The sequence below is a fragment of the Bubalus bubalis genome, chromosome X (assembly GCF_019923935.1).
Source record: "Bubalus bubalis isolate 160015118507 breed Murrah chromosome X, NDDB_SH_1, whole genome shotgun sequence".
NCBI classification, from domain to species: Eukaryota; Metazoa; Chordata; class Mammalia; order Artiodactyla; family Bovidae; genus Bubalus; species Bubalus bubalis.
Genome location: NC_059181.1, coordinates 107,825,149 through 107,850,274, shown reverse-complemented (window position 1 = coordinate 107,850,274; position 25,126 = coordinate 107,825,149). Strand labels below are relative to the sequence as shown.

At 38.3% G+C, this 25,126-nt stretch overlaps 1 protein-coding gene across 3 annotated transcripts in view; it reads right to left on the bottom strand.

Moving 5' to 3' along the window:
* The window catches only part of GABRA3 (gamma-aminobutyric acid type A receptor subunit alpha3), a 237,585-nt gene that overhangs the window by 108,526 nt on the left and 103,933 nt on the right, over positions 1 to 25,126 (bottom strand). For all 3 annotated transcript variants that reach the window (XM_006059662.4, XM_044936782.2, XM_044936781.2), the window contains exon 3: positions 16,078 to 16,199. In XM_006059662.4, the coding sequence (XP_006059724.1) occupies positions 16,078 to 16,199 (122 nt within the window). The remainder of the gene's footprint in view (positions 1 to 16,077; positions 16,200 to 25,126) is intronic.

Here is a 25,126-nt window from a genome sequence, read left to right as displayed (position 1 = left end):
ATTGCCTTTCTTTGGGATTGGAATGAAAACTGACCTTTTCCAGTCCTGTGGCCACTGCTGAGTTTTCCAAATGTGCTGGCATATTGATTGCAGCACTTTCACAGCATCATCTTTCAGGATTTGAAATAGTTCAACTGGAATTCCATCACCTCCACTAGCTTTGTTCATAGTGATGCTTCCTTAAGGCCCACTTGACTTCATATTCCAGGATGTCTGGTTCTAGGTGAGTGATCACACCATTGTGATTATCTGGGTCATGAAGATCTTTTTTGTACAGTTCTTCTTTGTATTCTTGCCACCTCTTCTTAATATGTTCTGCTTCTGTTAGGTCCATACCATTTCTGTCCTTTATCAAGCCCATCTTTGCATGAAATGTTCCCTTGGTATCTCTAATTTTCTTTAAGAGATCTCTAGTCTTTCCCATTCTGTTGTTTTCCTATATTTCTTTGCATTGAACATGACCTCAAATCCTTACATCACACCTTACACAAAGTTTAACTCAAAATAAATCTTAGACCTACTTATAAAACCTAAGACTATAAAATTTCTAGGAAAAAACATAGAAAATGTCCAGGAACTTGGGTCATGCAAAATCTTTTTTTAGATAGGACATAAAAGTCAAAAACTATAAAAGAACAAATTATTGTGTTAGACTTATCAAAATTTAAAACTTCTCTTTTTCAAAGATGCTACTTAAAGAATAAAAGGGCAAGTCAAAAACTGAAGAAATATTTTCATTTCACATTTCTAACAAAGGATTTGTACACAGAATACATAAAAAACTTTCAAAATTCAGAAATAAGGGATAAAACAAGCCAAAAATTTTTGCAAAGCATCTAAACAGATATTTCAACCAAGAAAATATACTGGTGGCAAATCAGCACATGAAAATATGCAATCAGGAAATGCAATTTACAACCACAATATGATACCATTAGTAACCTGTCAGAAGAGCTATAAGGGGATTCTTCCAGTTGATGGAACTATTTTGTATCTGAGCTACATGATATTAGTTACATGATAGTATATCACAAAGAGTGACTTATACTGAATATAAGTTGCATATTAAGTTTTAAAAATATAAAATTTGATTAAAATTAAACAAAAGTTAAAAAAGCATAAAGACCCCCATTTTTGAGTCTACACATCAAAACTAATGAAACAGAACAGTATGTCTGGAAACTGTCCTATGAATACATGAAAAGTTGATGTATGGGAGGACAGGCATTATATATCAGTGAGAAAAACATTTACTAATGAAAAATGTACCAAACTACAAGTTATCCATACACAAAAAGTACATCTCTACCTCATACCACATATAAGCATCAATTACAAGTGTACTAACTTAAATAGGAAACATAATTCATGAAAGAAGGAAACTGAAAAACCAATGAATGTAAGATATCCAACATCACCAGATAATGAGGGAAATGCAAATTAAAGAGAGATACCACTTTACAGCTATCAGCAAAATTTTTAAAGCATGAGAGTACCGAGTATAGGTTAAGAACTGAAACAAAGAAAAGTTTCATACAGTGTTGCGGGGAGGAGGGGGGTAGTAAAAATTGGTACAACCATTTAGGAGAGCTATTTGGCAATATTTGCTGGCACTGAGAGGTGTATATCTTATAATCCAATTATTCCACTGACAGATCTATATTCAAGAGAAATTCCTACCCATGTGCACAAAGAGACATGTACAAGTATGTCCACTTGGGGTTTGAAATGTGATCCTATGTACACTTAATGGCATTGTAATAGGCATCTTTCAGCAAATAAAATTATTTATTTCCCTCAGAAATCTCCTATAGGGACTCCTTTGCAATCACTGTAGATTAACACTTTCCAAGTGAGATGTGGTCATATTTCCTTTGTTGTGGAATAAATTAATGTGATGGTCCTGGCCAAGCGGAGCAGAACCCAGGCTTTCTGCCTGGAGTCAGATACCTTCACTTCGCAACTCAAAGTAAGTAGTTTTTCCTCCCATGTCTTTGTTACAGTTTTCCTATCCTTTTGACCCCACTAAGAATTTTATCTTCCAAACACACAGTCTGCCAAGCTGTCCTTCCTTAATCTTGGTGTTAAACCAGAAATCTTCCATATATTTCCTTTTCCATCAGTATTAGCCATCATCTGTTCTTTTTAATTTTTCTTATGAGGAACCATCCTCTAAGTTGATATTTAGCTTTGAAGTTGTTATAGCTTTTTTCAGTACTTTTTTTTTCATTAATTTATTTTTTCATTGAAGAATAATTGCTTTACAGAATTTTGTTGTTTTCTGTCAAACTTCAACATGAATCAGCCATAGGTATACATATGCCCCCTCCCTCCTGAATCTCCCTCCCATCTCCCTCCCCATCTCACCCTTCTAGGTTGATACAGAGCCCCTGTTTGAGTTCCCTGAGACAACAACAAATTCCCATTGGCTATCAATTTTACATATGGTAATGTAAGTTTCTATTCTACTAAACATACTATCTCCCACCAAACCCTGACATTCACAGATTCAGACTGGGTCTGTGAGGGTGTGCTGTTCATTTTTACCCTGTTACACTCTTTCTCTCAAACACAGCAGTGATGAGAAACAAACAGCCCCGTACTTAGAACCAGTACCGTTGAGACTGGGCCCCGGCTCTACTGTTTGTTGACTAAGTTACCTTAATCATTCTAGTCTTAGTTTCTACACTGTGAAATGGGGATATCAGTATCTGTATCTGCCTTCACAATTCCATTGTGAGAATTAAATAACAGATGCTAGATGTGAAAAAATACTTGGAAGTTGTAAAAGGGCACCCATAGTAAAGGATCTTGAGTACGGAGTTTTGAGTTAGGTAAAATCAACAGGCAAGGCTGTATATTGCATCCTGCTTATTTAACTTATATGCAGAGTACATCATGCAAAATGCCAGGCTGGATGAAGCACAAGCTGGAATCATGATTGCCAAGAGAAATATCAATAACCTCAGATATGCAGATGACAACACCCTTATGGCAGAAAGCAAAGAAGAACTAAAGAGCCTCTTGATGAAGGTGAAAGAGGAGAGTGAAATAGCTGACTTAAAACTCAACATTCAAAAAACTAAGATCATGGCATCTGGTTCCATCACTTCATGGCAAATAGATGGGGAAACAATGGAAACAATGACAGGTTTTATTTATTTTATTTTCTTGGGCTCTAAAATTACTGCAGACGGTGCTGCAGCCATAAAATTAAAAGATGCTGGCTCCTTGGAAGAAAAGCTATGACAAACCTAGACAGCATATAAAAAAAAGAGACATCACTTTGCTGACAAAGATCCATATAGTCAAAGCTATGGTTTTTCCAGTAGTCATGTACAGATATGAGAGTTGGATTATAAAGAAAGCTGAGCACCGAATAATTGATGCTTTTCAACTGTGGTGTTGGAGAAGACTCTTGAGAGTCCCTTGGACTGCAAGGAGATCAAACCGGTCCATCCTAAAGGAAATCAGTCCTGAATATTCATTGGAAGGACTGATGCTGAACCTGAAGCTCTAATACTTTGGCCACCTGATGCAAAGAACTGACTCACTGAAAAAGACCTTGAGGCTGGGAAAGATTGAGGGCAGGAGAAGTGGGCCACTGACTCAAAGGAGGACAAGGAGGCCACTGACTCAAAGTACATGAATATGAGTAAATTCCTGGAGATAGTGAAGGACAGGGAAGCCTGGCATGCTGCAGCCTATGGGGTTTCAGAGTTGGACACAACTTAGTGATTGAACACAGCAACAAAATCAATGGGAGACTCAGGGACACCAACTTCCTTGACTAAACCTTGTCCCTGATCCCCAGCTGATCTAAGGCTACCTCCTAGTAGACACTGATGATAGCCATCCCCATTAGAGGATGAGGAAATGACAAAATAAAACAATAATAATGCTGGGAGACTGCTATTATTTGTCATTTGATGCCTATATTTATTATTGGTCCTGGCCTTTTCTGGCTGCAGGACTGGAAGACATATTTGGCTCTACTTCACTTTGAGCTTCTGCTGTTAAAGTTCCCATGCTAGGCCAGCTCTGCCTATTATCCTACTGCAAAGGATTCTAGACCAATATAACATTAAAAAGAGGTGTTAAAATATTTGAAGGCAGAAAACCTGCTTCCTGACTTTTCTTACCTTTCACTTTGCCATTCTCATCATAAATAAGACTTAGCAGTAATTCTGGCATCCTAAGTTCAACTTTCTGCCAAGCAAATATACTTCTTCACTCTCAAAACCAAGAGTCTCCCCAATGATCTATATCCCAATCTATGACTCAGGGTTCAATATCCTTGTACCTCCCTGGTAGGTGGCTCCATGCTTAATACACAGGTAACTCCACTTCTGCCAACACTGCAGGAATCTCATTTCCTATAGAAACCTCACAGTAAACTAACTGTCCTTAACCAAATTGGACCTCAATGCACTTGCCATCTTATGCATGAGGAAAAGTGATATTGGAAGACAGTCTTCCCAGTAGATCTTCACCAAGAGGAGTATGCTGATAACAATCTGTGTAACACCCCAGCTGTTTTCTAGTCTTGATAAATGCCATACTAAGTGCTTCTAGATACAACAATATATTTGAACAGCTTCCTGTCTGTCATTCCAAACTCAAATTCCCTTGGATACCTGATTTAAATTATTTTTAACTACTCATGTCAGCATTTTCTCTGGGCCAACCAGAACACATATCTGTTAGTGCTGAGATGGAATTTCTGAGTCACATTTTATCTTTCACAGTTTCTGCATGATGTTGAACAAGGTGTCAGTAATTCTGAACTGAGAGCTTTCCATCCACATTCAATTAAATACACTCAGCAATTCTTGGGTTTGATCAATACTGTTGATGGATGGTTTAATTTTCAGTTTTCTCCACTAACAATCTCCATGACAGCCTCTCCTGGAATGTTGAAGATGATGCGACAGATTGTTATGCAGTCATAGAAAATTTGGTTTTAACCCTTCATGTCTATTTAAAGTAGTCTAGCGTGCAGACGATGCATAGCAATGCACAGTGGAATCACCTGAATATTCAGGTTTATATAAGAGACAGTACCTGGAAACACAGTATGCAAAACTGCTAAACAATGTAAATTCTAAAAGAGGAAGCCTATATCTAGGCATTTCACTCACAATGTCATTCTATCAAGTCAAATCTCATTTATAACAACTAGTAGGGCTCTCAGGGAGGGACTTTTGGTGTCCCCAAATCAGAAAAATCACCTTATGTTATATCACTATCTATGGCACCGATGTGACCTGAGAGATTATTGCAACCTTATCTAACCCTCAATATCCTGTGAGAATTATTGGATTTAATTTTTTATTCCAATGGGTTAAGACATCACCCATTGCTGCTTACTCTTAGCCTGTTTGCCAAAGTTCTCTTCTACCTCCATGGACAACCAAATTACCTGATTTCTGTCCACACTCCCCTCTGAGTTTTGAGTATATTAGCTGGGTCTTTGAAAATTTCAACACTTTTTATATGTCCCAGTGGTATTGCCACAGATCAAGTTACATTGCTGCACTCTTCCAGGCAAAATACCCCTTTCCATAAAAACAGTAACTTTCCTCTCAACGACTACCATGAGTGGGGCATTCTGGTAGGTGATCATTCTCTGAACAAACAAGGTTTCCCAAAAGAAACTTCATTACGTCTCCTGGACTAGGGATTAGGATGAAGAGCATATTGACCAAAGTGTATTGACCAATACTGGACTTTGAGAGGAAACAAGATGACACTTGATCCTCCTTTCAACAGATATGAATTACCAGCCTGAATTTCAGCTCAGTACTCAAAGCCAGATGACCATTAACTCCTCCTGTGTCTTTCAAGATTATAGTAATCATCAATCTAGTTGCCTTCTGACTCTACAGCTGGCTTATAGACATTTCCACACTTCATTATTTTCTGTAGATTCTATCTCTTTCTTGGGAATCAGTTGGGATAATCCAGAAAAGTGGAGTATTTTTTTTTTTTTAAAGAGTTGTTGAACACACAATACCTTGGCCCACTCTGATACCTGGTTCAGGAGATTAGATCCAAAAAAGCCATCACAGTGGTATGTCTCCTACCTTCAGAATGTTTCAAAGGCTGTTCAAGCCTTCCACTTAGTGTCCCCGGTGAAACAGTGGTCTTATTCCACCTATGGCAAGGGTTACAGAAAGGTGGTGTCTAAACCAGCTCAAAACTGTGACTAGCTCTCATAGGCAAGGCCAAAGGTAATATATCTATGTAGTTTTGCAACAATGCCTCAGAAAACTCTCCAAGTTGTATATTCTACTTTTCTTTCTTTTCTCACCCAGCAAATCAACTTTTCTTGCACTCCTCTTATGATTTCCATCCTGTTGCCTGGTAACTGGTTTATTACTCTTGGCATAGTCTCTACACCAGTTGGATTGTCTACTTGGGCTCTCACTTCCAATTTCACTTCTGAGTATTTTCTTTCAGATATTTCTCATCTGCACATTCTTCAGCCTGCAAGTTAATCATTCACCACCTAGCTTTAACACCAAGAATTCCAGCCTGAGTTTGAGACACTGGGCCCTTGCTTTTTCCAGACAGACAAACAGGAGTAAATCACAAAAATATTATACCATGCAAAAAAAAAAAAAAAAATCATGATACAAGCACCTAACTAACTAACCCCTTGCCAAAGGCAAAGAAGTAAATGCTACAGAGATCCTACTAAAGACATGAGGTTTAGATAAGCAGTGGTCAATTCCAACTGACGGAAACAATAAAAATGATAATATATTTATGGTGTTAGATTTTATAAAAATACTTTTGTATATCTTATTTCACTTGATTCTCACAATAAACCTGGAAGGCAAATATTCATTCATTAAGCAAATACTGAGGACTTACTATGGACTAAGCAGAAACTGGCAATTTAGCAACAAATCAGGGTCAAAAAATCCCCACACTCCTAAAACTTATATTCGAGGGTGGGGGAAGCAGATAAAATACTTGTAAACTATGGTAATGCAATAGATGCTATAGGGAAAATAAAGCTGAAATTTGGATGTAAAATTTTAAATACAATTGCCAAAAAGGCCTCATTGAGCAGGTGCCATACAAACAAAAGGAAGCCAATATAATAATTCAGGTGAGAGATAAGGGTGGTTCACACCAAGCTGGTAGCTATAGAGGTGATGGGAACTGGTTAAATTTTGGGGTGTTTTGATGGCAGAATTTGTTACTGGATTGGATTTAGAAGGAGTCAAGTTTCCTATAATGTGTGCTGGTTACCTTTATTTTGTAGCCAAAGGTATGACGTGATGGTTTAGAGAGGTCAAGTGACTTTTCTAATGTCACTCATCTAGAATGAGCCAAAATAAAATTGTAAATTTAGGTCTCCTAGCCTAGGCCTGAAGACTGCACGCTGGAAAGGGTATTTAGATTGTGAAGAAAGAACAAGACCCTAAATGGTAGAGTTATGAGTGCATGCTAGACTAAGGACATAATATGAATAAAGCCATTGCTGGGCTCCTAAACTGCTGATGGTATTTCTGCTAGACTAAGACTTAGGCCTCTATTATGAGTGCTAAGCACTCAAGGCAGGGAACAAAGAGATTAATGACTAAAAGAAGAGAAAGAAGGCAAAAGAGTTATGAAATCAAAAGATGATATTCAAATGAAAGACACTAGGACAAACGAGATCAGACAAAAGCAGTGAGAGATCACAATTGTATACAGAGCTCTTAAAGAAAGTTGAGCACAGTGAATAGGAACTAGTGAAAATCAGGTCTTCCTCCACAGTTCACACAGTGAAATGATGAAGTGTTCAAGACAGAAAGCAACAAGGGGTCAGGTACTAGAAGCTGGTTTACAACTCTTGGCAAATGAGGCAGAATAAGAAGTTGATGCCACAGAAGAAAATAATTATTTGTATAATAACTTTGTGCCAAACCAAAAGATATGAATCAGCAGAAAAGAAAGCAGAGACAAAAATCAAGGTGTAAGGCATCACAAGGAGAACCTGTCAATTATATCCCATCACGGTTTTCCTATACCTCTTCTATGGGCAAAGCTCTGTGCTGAGCACTCCAGGGGAAGGGAGCAATTAACAGGACATGGTTTCTGCCTTCAAGTAACTTGCTAGGGAAGCGGAAAAACAAAAGAGACAAAGCATAGGACCACGTTATCGCCCAGTCTGTAGCTAGCACTATTTCCGTGTGAAGGCTTCCACATTGCTGACTATTTGTAGCTAAAGCCAAAGGATTCCAGTGAGAGAAAAGCAAGAAAGGTCTGACAAAAAATCCCATTGGGAAATCTCTCCAGGGCTTGACTATTTAATTAATGCTAACTAAGTCTATATACCCTCATTAGAGGGGCATAAAGAAGAATATCTCGATACTCCAAGTTCTTCCCTAAATACCTCCTGTAGTTATTCCATCCTGTCATGTTTTCAGAGACAGTGGTGACTGTCCGGAGGTACTAAATAACCACCATGACAATGGAAACATTGTTCTGGTTATTTAAAAGTGAACTTTAAATGATTTATGTATTATTTTAATTAGTTTTTTTTTTTCAAGTGGTAAGTTTGAAAAATGCTGTGCTATAAGACAAGGCACTTTTTGGATGTTATGTAATAAACTGGTGCAAAAGTCAGACAATGAATTAAATCTCTGCAGTCCTGACCTTGGATATATTCCAACTATCAAGCCCCATGCCTTCTTTACACTGGTTGGTAGCTATCTACTTCTCCATACTAATAGGATCCCAGGAAAAAAATGGTCGAGAGAAGAGGTAGAGCAGGAAGGTGCTATACTAGTAGCTAATCTGTGGTAACAGGTAGGTCTCAGATCCATTAAAAGACTATAAAAGATACTTATTTATAGAAACACAAGCTATTACAAGAGCTATTATTGTAAAGTTGAGTTTAAAAATGGATTTTCTAGGGGATCAAGATGGTGGAGTAGGAAGACCCCGAACTCAGCTCCCCTCAGATATGTATCAAAACTATAACTACATATAGAGCAACTCTCACATAGAATGAGTTCAAGACTAGAAGAATGGCTCTTCTACAAGCAAGGCTGTAAAGAAAGAACTATACTCAAGTCTGGTACATAGGGAAAAGAAGCAAGTTGGTTGGGTCCTGCACCCTCAATGGGTGACCCCAAAGAGCAGGGGGGAATCACAGGCTTGAGGATTCTCCCTGGAGAGCAAGTGGTTCAAGCCACATATTAGGCACCTCAACCCTGAGGACTAACATGGAAAAAGAGCCCACTTAGCTGGTTTGGTGAACAACGTGGCTTATTAGAGGACTGTAGGAAACCCAAGACTCCACTTGTGAGGAGCACATGCAACCAACTTGCTTGCTCCCAGTTCTAGCACAGACATATCAGCTGAAAACTGAATTGTTCTCTGGTTGACCAGCCAGGACTGCCCCAGCACACACCCCAAACTGAACCAGGCTCCTGCTCCAACCCATCCTGTTTCAGCACTGCTCCTCGCTAAGGCAGAGATGGTCACTGCCTATGAACATGCGTGCCTAGAGGAAACAGAGCCAGCTGAGGCCTCAATCCTGCCTCTGGGTAAGGTAGACATCCATTGCCAGGTGTGTGTGTGTGTATGTGCATGTGTGTGTACACATGTGGGCACCAGTGAGGGAACAGAGACAGTTCAGTTCTTGACTGCCTCTGGCCTTGGCAGAGACCACCACTCCCTACACACACATGTATGAACACACTTGGAAAGAAGTGGAGGCAGCTCAGTAGTGGAGCTACAACACTTCCTAGCTCAACCAAGCCTCTAACCAAGGTGCACACACTGCGGAACAAGTGGAATGAATTCAGAAGTGCAGGCTTAAGTCCTCATATCCTGGCCATACCCTCAATAAAGACAGAGACTATCACATTTGGGAGAAGCCCAACTCTCTCAGAGTTCATGCTCCAGCCTCTTGAGTCCTAGCCCCACTCCCACTATTGAGCCTAGGACGATCCCCAGTTCAAATCCAGCTCTGGCTCCAGGCACTCCAAATCCAGCCTTACCTTCCACAGAGACTGTAGCTGATAGAGCACACCAAGAGAAGATGCAACCTGTGGCCACCACATGCCCACCTTTCACACCAAAGCCACTGATCATACACAGACTACAAAGGATGTTCCCACACAAGGATACATACTCAAGACCAGGATTGGAAACTATTTTACCTAATTTCATAGAGACAAACAGAGAAAGTTAAACAAAATAAGATAGTGGAGTATGTTTCAAATGAAAGAATAAAATAAAACCCCTGAAAAAACCCTAATGAAACAGAGATAAATAATTTATCTGATCCAATTCAAACCAATAGTAATAAGAATGCTAACTGAACTTGAGTGAGAATTTCAACAAAGACCAGAAAATATAAAAAAGAACCAATCAGAGCTGAAAAATACAATAACTGAAAGGAAAAAACACACTAGAAGGAATTAACAGCAGATTAGCTGATGCAGAAGAAAGCATAATTGACCTTGTAGGTAGAATATTGGAAATCACCTAACCAGAACAGCAAAAAGAAAAAAAAAATAATGAGGATTGCTTAAGGCATCTCTGGGACAACATCAAGCATACTAACATGTACATTATAGGGTTCCCAGAAGAAAAAATGTATTTAGTGAAATTATGACTGAAAATTTCTTTAACCTGAAGACGAAACAAATATCCAGGTAAAGGATGCACAGAGTCCCAAACAATAAGGACCCAACACACACAAAAGACATATCATAATCAAAATGGCAAAAGTTGAATATAAAAACAGAATTTTAAAGGCAGCAAGAGGAAAACAAAGAGTCACATACAACTGAATCTCCATAAGGCTATCAGCTGATTTTTCTGCCGAAATTTTATAGACCAGAAGGCAGTGGTATGATGTATTTAAACTTCTAAAAGAAAAACTGACATTAAAAGAAATGTTAAAAGGTATTCTTTAAGTGGGAAAGGTAAAGCTACAAGAAGTAAGAATTTACAGGACAGAAAATCACAACACTAAAGGCAAATACATAGTAAAGGTTATTGATCAACCATTTAAATAAGCTAGTATGAAGATTAAAAGCCAAAAGTTGTAAACTTGAGTATAATTACAAAAAAACAGTTAAGTGAAAAATATGAAGATGTAAAATATAACATCAAAAGCATATAATACGGCAGGAAGTAAAAAATATAGATTTTCAGAATGTGTTTGAACTTAAATGATTATCAATTTAAAATATGTAGATATAAGTCAACATATATAAACTCCACTGTAACCACAAATTAAAAACCTATAGATTCTCAAAAACTAGAAAGAAAGGGACATAAACAAATCACTAAAGAAAATCAACAAACTGCAAGAAAATACACTAAAATAAGAAGAACAGAGAAGGACTACAGAAACAACCAGAACATAAGTAACAAAATAGCAATAAGTACATATATACATATACACTTTAAATGTCAATGGACTAAACGCTCCAATCAAAGACATAGAGTGGCCAACTGGACATAAAGGCAAGACCCATCTATTTGCTGCCCTATAAGAGAAGACAAATAGAGACTTAAAGTAAGAGAACACAGAATTATATTGCATACAAATGGAGACAAAAAGAAATCTAGGGTAACAATACTAATATTAGACAAAGTAGATTTAAAATAAAGTCTATAACAAAACACAAATAAGGGCAAAATATAATGATAAAGATGTCACTAAAAAAGAGAATGTAATATTTGCTAACATATATTCACCTAATATAGAAGCAGAATTGGTGATGGACAGGGAGGCCTGGCGTGCTGCAATTCATGGGGTCGCAAAGAGTCAGACACAACTGAGTGACTGAACTGAACTGAACTGAAATATATAAACCAAATATTAAGAGATATAAAGGGAGAAATTGACAATAATACAATAACAGTAACGCCCTATTTACATCAATGGACTGATCATACAGACAGAAAATCAATAAGGAAACAGTTACCTTAAATGACATATTAATCCAGCTGGACTTAGATATATATAGGACTTTCCATCTAAAAATAGCAGAATATTATTTCAATTAATGGGAACATTACCAGGACAGATAACATGCCACAAAATAAGTCTCAACAAATGTAAGAGGATAGAAACTATATCAAGTATTTTTTTCTGGCCACAATGGTATGAAACTAGAAATCAAATACAGAAAAAAAAATGTGGAAAACACAAACATGTAGACACTAAACAACATGCTACTAAAAAACTGATCAGTCAATAGAGAAATCAAAGAGGAAATGAGAAAATACTTTGATAAAAGTAAAAATAAAAACAAATCACTCCAAAATCCATGGAACATACCAAAAGCAGTTCTAAGAGGGAAACTTATAGCAATACAGGCCTACCTCAAGAAAGAAGAAAAATATCAAATAAACAATGCAACCTACCACAGAAAGTAATTATAAAAGGAAGAATAAAGCCAAAGTCAGCAAAAGGAAAGAAATAATAAAGATCAGAATGGAAATAAATTAAAGGGAGACCAAAAAGAAAAGATCAATGAAACCAAGAGCTGTTATTTTATTTTATTTTTTTTTTATTTATTTTATTTTTAAACTTTACATAACTGTATTAGATTTGCCAAATATCAAAATGAATCCGCCACAGGTATACATGTGTTCCCCATCCTGAACCCTCCTCCTCCTCCCTCCCCATTCCATCCCTCTGGGTCGTCCCAGTGCACCAGCCCCAAGCATCCAGTATCGTGCATCGAACCTGGACTGGCAACTCTTTTCATACATGATATTTTACATGTTTCAATGCCATTCTCCCAAATCTTCCCACCCTCTCCCTCTCCCACAGAGTCCATAAGACTGTTCTATACATCAGTGTCTCTTTTGCTGTCTCGTACACAGAGCTGTTATTTTAAAAAAATAAAATTGATATGCCTTTAATTAGGCTCATTAAGAAAAATAGAGAAAGGACTCAATTGAACAAAGCTAGAAATGAAAGGGTAGAAATTGCACATTACATCTCAAAGACACAAAAATCATAACAGAATACTATGAAACAGTCATATACCAAGTAATTAGACATCTCATAGGAAAAGCATAAATTTCTAGGAACATACAATCTTACAAGACTGAATCAGGAAGAAATTGACAATCTGAATAGACTGATCACTAGTACTGAAGTTGAATTAGTAATCAAAAACTTCCAGAAAAAATTCTAAAACCTGACAGCTTCACAGGGGAATTTTGTCTGCTATCATTTTCTCCTCCTTTTTTCCCTAATCCCATAATTTAATCAGTCACCAAATTCTTACATCCCCACAATCACAACCTTCCTTCTGGATAACAAATCAATTTGTGACTAGCCTTTTCTTCCTCCAATACTGCCCTGCTCCGATCTATTATTTATACCAAAGCAAGAGCCATATAGCCTTCATCTAAAACAAACAACACCCAAAAAAAGACCATGAAAATTTATCTTTAACTTTACTTAATAAGTGTATTTATTACAGTGGTATAGGTATAGTGATTTCAACACTATTTTATGTATATTGTATAATTAAGCAAATTAGTAAGTCAATGAGTAATACTTAGACTGGAATTAGTGGTATCAGTATAAACCCATTACACATGCACATACATATATATGTCTACATTGTGTCTATATGTGGTGGTTTAGTCACTAAGTCGTGTCTGACTTGTGACACCATGCACTGTAGACTGCCAGGCTCCTCTGTCCATGGATTCTCCAGGCAACAATATTGGAGCGGGTTGCCATTTCGCCCTTCAGGGGATCTTCCCAACCCAGGAATCGAACATGGGTCTCCTGCATTGCAGGCAGATTCTTTACTGACTGAGCTAAAAGGGAAGCTCCTACCTTTATATGTATAAATATGCATATATATGGGTGTGTGTATATATATGTGTGTGTATGTATATATACATATATATTATTTTCTATTTTCTCAATTCTGTCTGCTGAAAGATGTTAGAAACAAAGAAACACAATAGCAATGAAAATACTTGGCACATAGAAGTTAGATTTTAAATATAATTTCCCACACAGAAAGATCCCATTTCTTCTTGGAAAAAATGATTGACTGTAAGGCTGAATAAGGGAGAGTACAAGTTAAGTATGGAATATGGTTATGCTATAGAACCTTTGACTGTGTGGATCACAATAAACTGTGGAAAATTCTGAAAGAGATGGGAATACCAGACCACCTGACCTGCCTCTTGAGAAATCTGTATGCAGGTCAGGAAGCAACAGTTAGAAATGGACATGGAACAACAGACTGGTTCCAAATAGGAAAAGGAGTTCGTCAAGGCTGTATATTGTCACCCTGCTTATTTAACTTCTATGCAGAATCCATCATGAGAAAGCTGGACTGGAAGAAACACAAGCTGGAATCAAGATTGCCGGGAGAAATATCAATAACCTCAGATAGGCAGATGACACCACCCTTATGGCAGAAAGTGAAGAGGAACTAAAAAGCCTCTTGATGAAAGTGAAAGTGGAGAGTGAAAAAATTGGCTTAAAGCTCAACATTCAGAAAATGAAGATCATGGCATCCGGTCCCATCACTTCATGGGGAAATAGATGGGGAAACAGTGGAAACAGTGTCAGACTTTATTTTTCTGGGCTCCAAAATCACTACAGATGGTGACTGCGGCCATGAAATTAAAAGACGCTTACTCCTTGGAAGGAAAGTTATGACCAACTTAGATAGCATATTCAAAAGCAGAGATATTACTTTGCCAACAAAGGTTCATCTAGTCAAGACTATGGTTTTTCCTGTGTCATGTATGGATGTGAGAGTTGGACTGTGAAGAAGGCTGAGCGCCGAAGAATTGATGCTTTTGAACTGTGGTGTTGGAGAAGACTCTTGAGAGTCCCTTGGACTGCAAGGAGATCCAACCAGTCCATTCTGAAGGAGATCAGCCCTGGGATTTCTTTGGAAGGAGTGATGCTAAAGCTGAAACTCCAGTACTTTGGCCACCTCATGCGAAGAGTTGACTCATTGGAAAAGACTCTGATGCTGGGAGGGATTGGGGGCAGGAGGAGAAGGGGACGACAGAGGATGAGATGGCTGGATGGCATCACTGACTCGATGGACGTGAGTCTCAGTGAACTCTGGGAGTTGGTGATGGACAGGGAGGCCTGGCGTGCTGCGATTCATGGGGTCGCAAAGAGTCAGACACGACTGAGCGACTGATCTGATCTGATGTGATAGAGCCAAAAAGTGCTCAAAAATGAAAATACATCAAAAGTCAGCTTGAAGAGGCTCTCACTAAGCAAATATGGGAAATTAGGAGCAATAATTCTAATCAAAATAGATAATAACAAATAATAATATTAATGGATTACAATTCATTGACTAAAAAAAGAATCCATCTGTTCATGCTGATAGTTGCCTAATTAACTAAAGAGAAGGAAAGAGATTTCTTATAATACTGTCATATAATAAATGTAGATGATTTGGCAAAAGTTGAATATGGACTACAGATCAGAAAATAGTATTATGTCAGGTTATATTTTTTGAATTTATAATTTCATTATAATTTTATAAAATAACTTCTATGTTCTGAGAAAGTACACACTAAAGTATTTATGGATAAAGGGTTATAATATCTGCATCTAATTTTCAAATGATTCAGGAAAAATTTAAATATATATACATCTGAATACTTGCCCTTTCAATATGGCCCATGAAGTATTGTAATATGTTTACTTCCTTATGAGATCCCATCTAGCCATCAGATTTCTCCTCTTCAGAATATCAGGCTGATGTGTGATCAGGGTTTTTAGAACAAAGACATGTTTCCCAGCTGTTCCTGAGATACATCTGCCATCCAGGCAGGGATTGCTATTTTATTACCAGAAATGGGTGTGGCCAAATGTGGTTTAACACCCTATATGCATTTACCTAAGTGAAATTCAGAACCTTCCAAAACCACACCAGAGAGACTAACCACTGAAATGAAGGATTAGGACACATTTCCAGTACTCAGAGGGAAGAAACTCAACTTGATACTAACCTCATTAATCAAAACACTATTAAAGGTACCTTTAGACTCTTCTTAGAAGAAAATACCCAAGAAGATCTTAAAACAATAACTGACCTCCAAGCCCAGGTCGCAGCCGATTGTCATAGCCATCCAGAAGACGATCCAAGATTCTGGTGAAGATAGTGATGTTGTCGGTGCTGTCATCAGGAATATCTGGAGCATGCTTTGGAGAGAGTCTGAGGCAGTGAAAGAAAACAAGACACAAAATAATAGTTATTAATAGCAAATATTTACATGTCTAAACACTTTAATTTGAGAAAATGTCAATCAGTAGATTGGGCCAGTTAAATGGCTTTGTACCTCCCAAACCAGCAAGTACTTTGGCATGAGCTTTAGCAAACATATGGTCCATCCCTATCTATTTCTGCTTTATTGACTATGCCAAAGCCTTTGACTGTGTGGATCACAATAAACTGTGGAAAATTCTGAAAGAGATGGGAATACCAGACCACCTGACCTGCCTCTTGAGAAATTATATGCAGGTCAGGAAGAAACAGTTAGAACTGGACATGGAACAACAGACTGGTTCCAAATAGGAAAAGGAGTACGTCAAGGCTGTATATTGTCACCCTGCTTATTTAACTTCTATGCAGAATCCATCATGAGAAACGCTGGGCTGGAAGAAGCACAAGCTGGAATCACGATTGCAGGGAGAAATATCAATAACCTCAGATATGACCAGGCAGGTGACAGATGACAGAAGGCAGATGACACCACCCTTATGGCAGAAAGTGAAGAAGAACTAAAAAGCCTCTTGATGAAAATGAAAGAGGAGAGTGAAAAAGTTGGCTTAAAGCTCAACATTCATAAAACTAACATCATGGCATCTGGTCCCATCACTTCATGGGAAATAGATGGGGAAAAAGTGGAAACAGTCAGAGACTTTATTTTTGGGGGCTCCAAAATCACCACAGATGGTGATTGCAGCCATGAAATTAAAAGATGCTTACTCCTTGGAAGGAAAGTTATGACCAACCTAGATAGCATATGAAAAAGCAAAGACATTACTTTGATAACAAAGGTCCATCTAGTCCAGGCTATGGTTTTTCCAGTGGTCATGTATGGATGTGAGAGTTGGACTGTGAAGAAAGCTGAGCACCAAAGAATTGATGTTTTTGAACTGTGGTGTTGGAGAAGACTCTTGAGAGTCCCTTGGACTGCAAGGAGATCCAACCAGTCCATTCTAAAGGAGATCAGTCCTGGGTGTTCATTGGAAGGACTGATGCTAAAGCTGAAACTCCAATACTTTGGCCACCTCATACGAAGAGTTGACTCATTGGAAAAGACCCTGATGCTGGGAGGGATTGGGGGCAGGAGGAGAAGGGGACGACAGAGGATGAGATGGCTGGATGGCATCACTGACTCGATGAACATGAGTCTGAGTAAACTCTGAGAGTTGGTGATGGACAGGGAGGCCTGGAGTGATGTGGTTCATGGGGTCACAAAGAGCTGGACACGACTGAGCGACTGAACTGAACCCAGCAGTAGAGAAAAACCAGTAGAAATCTTAGACAGATGTCTGGGAATAATACCTGGCATAAAGTTGATTTATCAAATTTTGTTTGAGGAACAAGAGGGCCCCAAAACAAAAAAGGAAAATTTTAAATTACCCCTCTTTCTAATCTAGAATATGTTCACAGAACAACAAAGCCAGAAAAACCCTTGAATTGCATATAATCTACCTATATCTCACCCGGTGGAGATAGAGCAACAAAGCAAAAGCATTCCATTAAATGTTAAAGCCACCAGAACTCTTAAGAGATTCCCTAAACTCCCTCATTTTATACATGGGGAAATAAGCTCAGAGAAGATACCAAATTTTCCCACAGTCATATTGCTACTGAGGGTCAAACAGAACTATAATCAAAAATTTCTGATTTTCTGGAGACCCTCAGCTATCTCCTGCTTATCCAGTGTGGATGCCTTTTGCAAGCCTTTCCAAGCAGTAGGTTCTTTGTGCTGGTGTTCTATGTTCAGTCATGTCTGACTCTTTGTGACCCTGTGGCCTATAGCCCGCCAGGCTCCTCTGTCCATGGAATTCTCCAGGCAAGAATACTAGAGTGGGTTGCCATTCCCTTCTCCAGAGGATCTTCCCGACCAAGGGATGGAACCCATGTCTCCTGCACTGGCAGGTGGACTCTTTACCACTGTACAATTGATCAGGCTGATGGCATCATCAACTCAGTGGATATGAGTTTCAGCAAGCTCTGGGAGATGGTAAAGGACAGGGAAACCTGGAGTGCTACAGTCCATGGGGTCACAAGCAGTCAGACAAGACTGAGATCCTGAACAACAACAGCAAATTAGCCTTCAATTAAAATAAATCAATTTAAAAATTAAAAAAAAATCTGGCTAAAGCTGTGACAAATGCTTTCATGCTTTTATGAGAAGCTTGGCGTGGTTTGGCAAGACTAGAAATAAAGAAAGGACATGGGTAGTTTAGTGGAAAGAAAGATATAGTGAAGGAAATGGCTGTTGCCCAGGGTCAAGAAGCATGATGTAGAATCAAGTAATAAACTAGAAGTCAGAAATCCTATGTACAAGTGCCAGCTGTATTCGTGATTTGGAGTAGTCCATTAAAGCCTGTATCACTGTAGGTCTTGGTTTTACCCATTCTTACTTTGGATCCAGAAGGTTGCCATTAATAGATATATAATAATTATTCCTAGCATCTAGTTCAGAGAAGGCAATGGCACCCCACTCCAGTACTCTTGCCTGGAAAATCCCATGGATGGAGGAGCCTGGTAGGCCTCAGTCCATGGGGTCGCTAAGGGTTGGACACGACTGAGCGACTTCCCTTTCACTTTTCACTTTCATGCATTGGAGAAGGAAATGGCAACCCACTCCAGTGTTCTTGCCTGGAGAATCCCAGGGACGGCGGAGCCTGGTGGGCTGCCATCTTTGGGGTCGCACAGAGTTGGACACGACTGAAGTGACTTAGCAGCAGCATCTAGTTAATCAGAGCAATAAAAGACATAGCATAACAGTTGAGAGGAATCTTGAGAGGCAGTCAATATATCTTCCTTAAAGAGAAAAATCTACAGAATAGTATGTATGCATGTGTTACTTGCTCAGTTGTGTCTGACTTTTTTGCGATCCCATGGACTGTAGCCCCCCAGGCTCCTCTGTCCATGGAATTCTCCAGGCAAGAATATTAGAGTGGGTTGCCATTTCCTACTCCAGGGGATCTTCCCAACCCAGGGGTCAAACCTGGTTCTCCTGCATTGCAGGCATATTGTTTACCATCTGAGCCACTAGGGAAGCCCACGGAATAGTAGGAACATCTAAACTGAATAGTTTTCACTCTACACTGCCACTCGCTAGCTGGTAAACTGTCAAAAGCCATTTTGAACACCAATTTCCTTAATTCATAAACCTAACTCAATTTACGTAATCATTCAATGTATCTTTAACGAGCATCAACTATGTGCCTATAGAAAAAAACAGAGCAGAAAAAAAAGGTAAAATAAGGCAAGTAATCTCTCCCTTGCTTACCGGTTTGCTGAGAGAATCAAATGATAAAAGTAGATACACATGGAATGAAAAGGGGAATTAGGTTTAACTAGACTGGAGACATGAATTTGAATTTATTAGCTGAGTGACCATAAGCAAGTTACATAACACCTCTCTAACAGCTTTCTCATTTTGAAAACTAAAATAACTTCACAGATATGTTGTATTAATATTAAATAATGTATTAAAGTATGCAGATTTAATATTTAATATCTAAAAGTGCTCAAAATTTGTTTTGTCTTCTTTAAGATAGTAGTTTATGCACTCAAATACACTGAAGTGAAGTGAAGTCACTCAGTTGTGTCCAACTCTTTGCAACCCCATGGACTCAAATACAGTATGGAAATGCAAATAATGACAAAATATAGGCACCCTCATCCGCCAAAGCCATAAGGAAAGCTTTCGCCAAGAGGCACTGGAAACCAGTGAGACTAGAGATGATTGGCTGTTTTAGTGAAAAGAGTACCAGAAATGATACACACACCTTATTTGGAAGCGGAAAAAAGAAGGAAACTATAGTGCAACGCTAACAAACTGACATCAATATGTTGAGGAGATAAATACAGACACCCTGTCAGGTCTCAGCTTACATTTGGCTTAATCTTCAATATTCTGAATCCATCTTGCATGGACTGTGGGGAGAGAGGCTGTGGGAGCTTAATTGATTTTGTGAAAACCTCTTTCGCATTTTCCCTTAACTCTCACTGCGGGGAATCTTGACCCTGGTTAGCCTAATTTGATTTCTGGGAAACAGGTCTATGAAATGAATGAAAAGCCATTTTTTGGATTACTGGAAGCGGGTAAAAAGCAGAAACATCAGAGAGTCATAGACAAGCTATAAAGGGCTTCAGAGATTACCTACTCCAGGTGGGTCTATTTATGGGAATTGTAAAGCCCCTGAACATTTTTAATTTCGGTCCAGAATTCTTGAATATAAGGCCCATATACTGTGCTACCTCTTTTACTGAAATAATAAGTTCCTTGACGATGCATTTCTACCCCCTGCTGACTCTGTTTTGATATGTTAGCAGCATTAGCCACTAATAACTTTTAAATTTTTAAGTCAAAAATCAATGCTTAATGTCATTCCAAAATAATTTTCAATAGATTGCTCTATGATTTTGATTACTTGACTTGATTACTAATAAAATTTTCTCCCAGTGTACTCTAATTATTGCATGGGCAGCTGGAAGCTGGTTTAATTTAGAACCCAAGTTAGAACTCTCTCTTTTTAAATAACTGGACTGCAACAAGCTGAAGATTCTATAGTTTGGGTCCATTCAAAATAGTCTGGAGGAACAACAAAGCATTATGGTATGTCAGGATTATGGAGGACTTTAGAGATCATGTAAGTATTTCCCTTCACTTTACAGATGGATGGCCTGAGACACCAAAAGAAAGGGATTGTTTAAAGCCATATGCTTATTAAGTTGATGAGACTGATGCAATAACCATGCTTGCTTTGCCTTATATCTATCATTACTGACTGGACAAAATATATTAATAATGCATCATTAAAAATGAAAATGATGTTACTAAGACACTATCTATAGGTTAGGCAAGTTTAGTCATTTATCGAGTCCCAAAGAGTCGGACACAACTAAGCGACTGAATTGAACTGAACTGAAAAATGGAAAAGTGGTAAATCCAAAGAACTAGGGTCAGATGAACTGTTTTAGTCCTGACTCCCACTAACTGACCATGTGAACTATTTCCTTGCATGTAAAATAGGGATAGGTCCTCAACTTATAATGCTGTTGGAAGAAATAAGTAAAGAAGATAATAAACATAAAATTACTTTGTAAATGGTAAAACTCAACATACATTGAGGATGATCATTCCTTTTTCGCCAGACTCCTGAAAATGTAATGCTGCTGCTGTTAAGTCACTTCAGTCGTGTCTGACTCTGTGTGACCCCATAGACGGCAGGCTACCAGGCTCCTCCGTCCCTGGGATTCTCCAGGCAAGAACACTGGAGTGGGCTGCCATTTCCTTCTCCAATGCATGAAAGTGAAAAGTGAAAGGGAAGTCGCTTAGTCATGTCCACCTCTTCATGACCCCATGGACTGCAGCCCACCAGGCTCCTCCATCTATGGGATTTTCCAGGCAAGAGTACTGGAGTGGGTTGCTATTGCCTTCTCCGGACACCTTTGAAAGACATGCACTTTTATGCTATGGGAAAAGTTAAACTCACTGAGCGATTAAGTTCAGGATAAGTAAATAGTATCAGTTCAACCACATTGAGGAAGCACCTTAATGTGCTTATGTCCAGGGGAAGCAAAAGAGTCACAGATGTGGAGTCGCTGATGCAGTTCATAAAACAACCCAAAGATAGAAGAAATTTACTTCATTAAAAGGTTGGCATCTTTTTCTAATACTGTATATTTCCTGGGGGAGAACAGATTTTAAAAATAAAGAAAATTCAAAGTTACTATGCAGAAAGTAATATTAACAAGATATATTCATAATATATAAAGAAATATAATATATATATTGGATTCTATAATATATAAGGAACTCATACAACTCAATAGCAAAAGGAAAAATAGTCCAATTAAAAAATGGTCAAAGAAACTGAGTAGGCATTTTTCCAAAGAGGACACAAACAAATTGCTAACAAGTATTGTTGTTGTTGTTCATCATCACTAATCATCAGATAAAAGCAAATCAAAACCACAATGAAATATCAACTCGCCTTTTAGAATGACTTTTTATCAAAAAGACAAGAGATAACAAATGTTGGCAAGGATGTGAAGAAACAGGAACTCTCATGCGCTGTTGGTGAGAATGTAAATTGCTAGAGCTATTATTGTCCAACTCAGTGGACAATGAGGATTAACTGTCCCAGGTCAGTTCAGTTCAGCCCCTCAACCATGTCCAACTCTTTGCGACCCCATGGACTGCAGCATGCCACACTTCCCGGTCCTTCACCATTTCCCAGAACTTGCTCAAACTCATGTCCGTTGAGTCAGTGATGCCATCCAACCATCTCATACTCTGTCATCCCCTTTTCCTCCTGCCTTCAATCTTTCCCAGCATCAGGGACTTTTCCAGTGAGTCAGTTCTTCACATCAGGTGGCCAAAGTATTGGAGTTTTAGCTTCAGCACCAGTCCTTCCAATGAATATTCAGGACTGATTTCCTTTAGGATTGACTGGTTGGATCTCCTTTCTGTCCAAGGGACTCTCAAGAGTCTTCTCCAACACCACAAAGCATCAATTCTTCAGTGCTCAGCTTTCTTTATAGTCCAACTCTCACATCCACACATGACTACTGGAAAAACCATAGCTTTGACTACACAGACCTTTGTTGGCAAAGTAATGTCTCTGCTTTTTAATGTGCTGTCTAGGTTGGTCATAACTTTTCTTCCAAGGAGCAAGCGTCTTTTAATCTCATTGCTGCAGTCACCATCTGCAGTGATTTTGGAGCCCCCAGAAATAAAGTCTGTCACTGTCTCCACTGTTTCCCCATCTATTTACCATGAAGTCATGGGACCGGGTGCCATGATCTTAGTTTTCTGAATGTTGAGTTTTAAGCCACCTTTTGCACTGTGTGAAATCATTTCTATATGGAACCAAAAAAACCCTGAACTTGTGCAAATAGACACTAGAATGGTAGTTACCAGAGATTGGGGTGGTAAGGAATTGGGGAGATTTCGTTTAAGGCTACAAACTTACAAGTTGTAGATAAGTTCTGGGGGTGTGAGATACAACACAGTGACTATAGTCAACAATACTATATTGTAAACTTCAAAGTTACTAAGAAACTATGTGACATGATAGAGACATTAGCTAACTCTACTATATAATATTGCAATATATATAAATGTATCAAACTATAACATTTTACACCTTAAGTACAATGCTATCAATATGTGTAAATTATATCTCAATTTTTTAAAAAAAGTATGTTTTAAAAATTCCTGTTCAGATCATGTGGTTTTCTGTGACTCTGCATTCCATTCCCCATATACTTTTACAGCTGCAAATTCTAGTACTTTTTCTGACCAGAAACCATAGCCATATCAGATTATTTACCATTTTCCCATACCCCTCATGTTTTTATTGTCCAGGTCCAGTCATTCTGATAAGTGAAAGGGTCAAGCTAAAAATTCAGCACTAGGGATGCCAGCTTTATACTTGGAACTCAGTAATACACATTCTAATGTTTTTACAGAAGCCACTTAAGAAAAAAGAATAAACGTATTTTTGGCTAGAATACGCACAATCCATCTCAGACAGCTGTCCTTTTCTTAAATGGCACGTATAGATTTGTTCTGAAACTAAAGAAGTATTATTTTAAGGCACACACATTCACTATGTGCTCTGCCTATTCACACTGTTTGCTGAATTAAAGTAAAATAAAAACCAAGTCCTTTCTACCTTCTTAGTAACTAAAAGCGACAGCTTCACAGAAACACACAAGAAGATCTGACTACTGTATGTTCTGAATGATTAAATACCAAGGTACTATACCTTAGAGATATGATTTCATATGTGAACGTAAGCAGACATACCTCAACATAAAATGGGTTGTATTCTAAATTTGCAAAGAAATAAAGGTCCAGTCTTCCTTTGAAATAATGCCATAAAAGGCAATTAGTCTTTCAGGCAAGGCTACACAAGTCCTTATTTCTTGTAATTTGTCTGAATGATTGTAATTGCCAATGCACGAGCACTATTTCAGCAACATTTCTCATTAAGCAGACTTTCATAGGCCAGCCTGAGAACCATTTATAACACTGCCTATGTGGAGAAAAGAATTATGATACAAATGAAGGCAAACTACAGTACTAGGAATATTCTCTTCTACACTATTATTATTTACTCTCCATCCCACATCCATGGCCATGACCAAAGCAATGAGGTAGTCATGAGCTCAAATCTCTCAATCAATCCTGGTGGCTAGTATCCTTGCAGTGGAGAGTCCTGACAGTCATCATCTTAACCAAGAGATTCATTTTACCACCAGTAATACTGAGACACCGTTGCCTCCTGACCTGATACAATAAGAAGTCAGAGCATCACTTACCAAGTATTCTTGACCCTGGCTTCAAATGTCCAGCTCTGCCCTGTGTTACAAATTCTGTATTTCTACTTCAAAATGGAAAATGATACTTCTTATTTCTCTAGGTCCTATAAGAAAATTATACTTGCCCAATTGTAGCACTGGCCAGGTAGTCATGTGGCTGAGATATTAAATATTCAGAGGTTGAGGGATTACTATACATAAGTAAACGTTCATGTACACAAAATATATGGACATGTTCCTAATTTTTACTTAAAGGTGACCAAACACATGAAAACCAATACATTGTAGCAATTAATAGCATGTACTCTGAAGCTAGACTGGGTTTCGGTTCTGGCTCTGCCGCTTTTAAACTGTGTGAGCTTTGGCAAGTTACTTGACCTCTCAGTGTCTCCATATTTTATCTCTGAAACAGGAATAATAGCAGCACCTAGTTAGCAGATCTGTTTTAAGGATTATATGAATTAACATATGTAAAGCACTTAGAATAGTGCTTGGCACATAGTAAGAGTTATTTAAGTATAAGCTCTAAAGGAACATGATAGAATATGAAAACTAAAAAT